Source organism: Chanos chanos, chromosome 13, assembly GCF_902362185.1.
Source record: "Chanos chanos chromosome 13, fChaCha1.1, whole genome shotgun sequence".
Classification (NCBI taxonomy): Eukaryota; Metazoa; Chordata; class Actinopteri; order Gonorynchiformes; family Chanidae; genus Chanos; species Chanos chanos.
Window position 1 is genome coordinate 1,812,501 of NC_044507.1, and position 2,500 is coordinate 1,815,000.

At 35.2% G+C, this 2,500-nt stretch overlaps 1 protein-coding gene across 1 annotated transcript in view; it reads right to left on the minus strand.

The window, feature by feature from the left end:
• chkb (choline kinase beta) overlaps positions 1 to 2,500 on the minus strand; it is a 13,152-nt gene that overhangs the window by 2,181 nt on the left and 8,471 nt on the right. Inside the window, exons 7-8 of the mRNA XM_030790686.1 lie at positions 2,412 to 2,499; positions 421 to 529 (exon numbers count right to left, since the gene is read on the minus strand). Of these exons, the coding sequence (XP_030646546.1) occupies positions 421 to 529; positions 2,412 to 2,499 (197 nt within the window). The remainder of the gene's footprint in view (positions 1 to 420; positions 530 to 2,411; position 2,500) is intronic.

Below are 2,500 nucleotides of genomic sequence, written 5' to 3' on the forward strand. Positions count from 1 at the left end.
AAAAAGCAGTTAAGGCATACATAGGCGTCTAAGTTTGTACCACTACTGTCCACTAGATGGCACCATTCTCAACATAACAACATTTCAGCGGCAGTACTAACACTAACCAAATGAACTGGGAAACCCCTGTGGAAAAGTGGCAGTTACAGGCTCATATTTAAAGCAGTACACATGTGGGAGGGGCCCAGAATTACAGCTTCATCTTTCAATCACGAGAATGTCGACCAACACAGAGAAACTGCCACGTTAACCCGGGACTTCAGAGGATCTTCTGTGTGTGAGGTCATCATTTCAGCACAGCCCAGTCATGACAAATGACACTCAACAGCTCAAACATACAAACTGATATCCCCTGACCTTTCACCCTGTCGGAGTTTGATATGATCCACATGTCGTCTGTGGTTTTTTAAGAAGACTGACCTGTTGCTCTCTGGTAGGGTAGTTGTCCAGGTTTGCTTTGAAAAAAGGCCACTGGTCATAGGTATAGTCATACACCCACTCGCAGAAATGATTCCCAAAGTCAAAACCCCTGAAACCAGAACACACATACACACACACACACACACACACACACATGCAGAAACACACAATATGTAAAATATTATCTGATGTATTCTGGACACTTAGCTTTGAGAAATACAGTTTTCTTGAGACATACACAGGGACATACATAGAGTTACACATATACTACACCTCTGTTTATCTATATTATTAAACTGTGTAGAGTTACACAGATATGACATCTCTGTTTATCTATATTATTAAACTGTATAGAGTTACACAGATACTACACCTCTGTTTATCTATATTATTAAACTGTGTAGAGTTACACAGATATGACACCTCTGTTTATCTATATTATTAAACTGTGCAGAGTTACACAGATACTACACCTCTGTTTATCTATATTATTAAACTGTATAGAGTTACATAGACACTACACCTCTGTTTATCTATATTATTAAACTGTGCAGAGTTACACAGATACTACACCTCTGTTTATCTATATTATTAAACCGTGTAGAGTTACACAGATACTACACCTCTGTTTATCTATATTATTAAACTGTGCAGAGTTACGAGTTACACAGATACTACACCTCTGTTTATCTATATTATTAAACCGTGTAGAGTTACACAGATACTACACCTCTGTTTGTCTATATTATTAAACTGTGTAGAGTTACACAGATATGACACCTCTGTTTGTCTATATTATTAAACTGTGTAGAGTTACACAGATACTACACCTCTGTTTATTTATATTATTAAACTGTGTAGAGTTACACAGATATGACATCTCTGTTTATCTATATTATTAAACTGTGTAGAGTTACACAGATACTACACCTCTGTTTATCTATATTATTAAACCGTGTAGAGTTACACAGATACTACACCTCTGTTTGTCTATATTATTAAACTGTGTAGAGTTACACAGATATGACACCTCTGTTTGTCTATATTATTAAACTGTGTAGAGTTACACAGATACCACACCTCTGTTTATCTATATTATTAAACCGTGTAGAGTTACACAGATACTACACCTCTGTTTATCTATATTATTAAACTGTGTAGAGTTACACAGATACTACACCTCTGTTTGTCTATATTATTCAACTGTGTAGAGTTACACAGATATGACACCTCTGTTTGTCTATATTATTAAACTGTGTAGAGTTACACAGATATGACATCTCTGTTTATCTATATTATTAAACTGTGTAGAGTTACACAGATACTACACCTCTGTTTATCTATATTATTAAACTGTGTAGAGTTACACAGATATGACACCTCTGTTTATCTATATTATTAAACTGTGTAGAGTTACACAGATACCACACCTCTGTTTATCTATATTATTAAACCGTGTAGAGTTACACAGATACTACACCTCTGTTTATCTATATTATTAAACTGTGCAGAGTTACGAGTTACACAGATACTACACCTCTGTTTATCTATATTATTAAACTGTGTAGAGTTACACAGATACTACACCTCTGTTTATCTATATTATCAAACTGTGCAGAGTTACGAGTTACACAGATACTACACCTCTGTTTATCTATATTATTAAACTGTGTAGAGTTACACAGATACTACACCTCTGTTTATCTATATTATCAAACTGTGCAGAGTTACGAGTTACACAGATACTACACCTCTGTTTATCTGTATTATTAAACTGTATAGAGTTACATAGACACTACACCTCTGTTTATCTATATTATTAAACTGTGTAGAGTTACACAGATACTACACCTCTGTTTATCTATATTATTAAACTGCTTTTCTGCACATGTTACGGTGTAACCTTCATCTGTAAAAGACTGAAATGTAACAGACATAAAGCGCTCTCTGTATTTCAGTGTGTGTGTGTGTGTGTGTGTGTTTGGTATTACCTGTAGTTGTAGCTGCTGTATTCGAAGTCGATGAGCATCAGTTTATCAGTGGAACTCTGATCGCGATCATCCAACATCAGAATGTTACC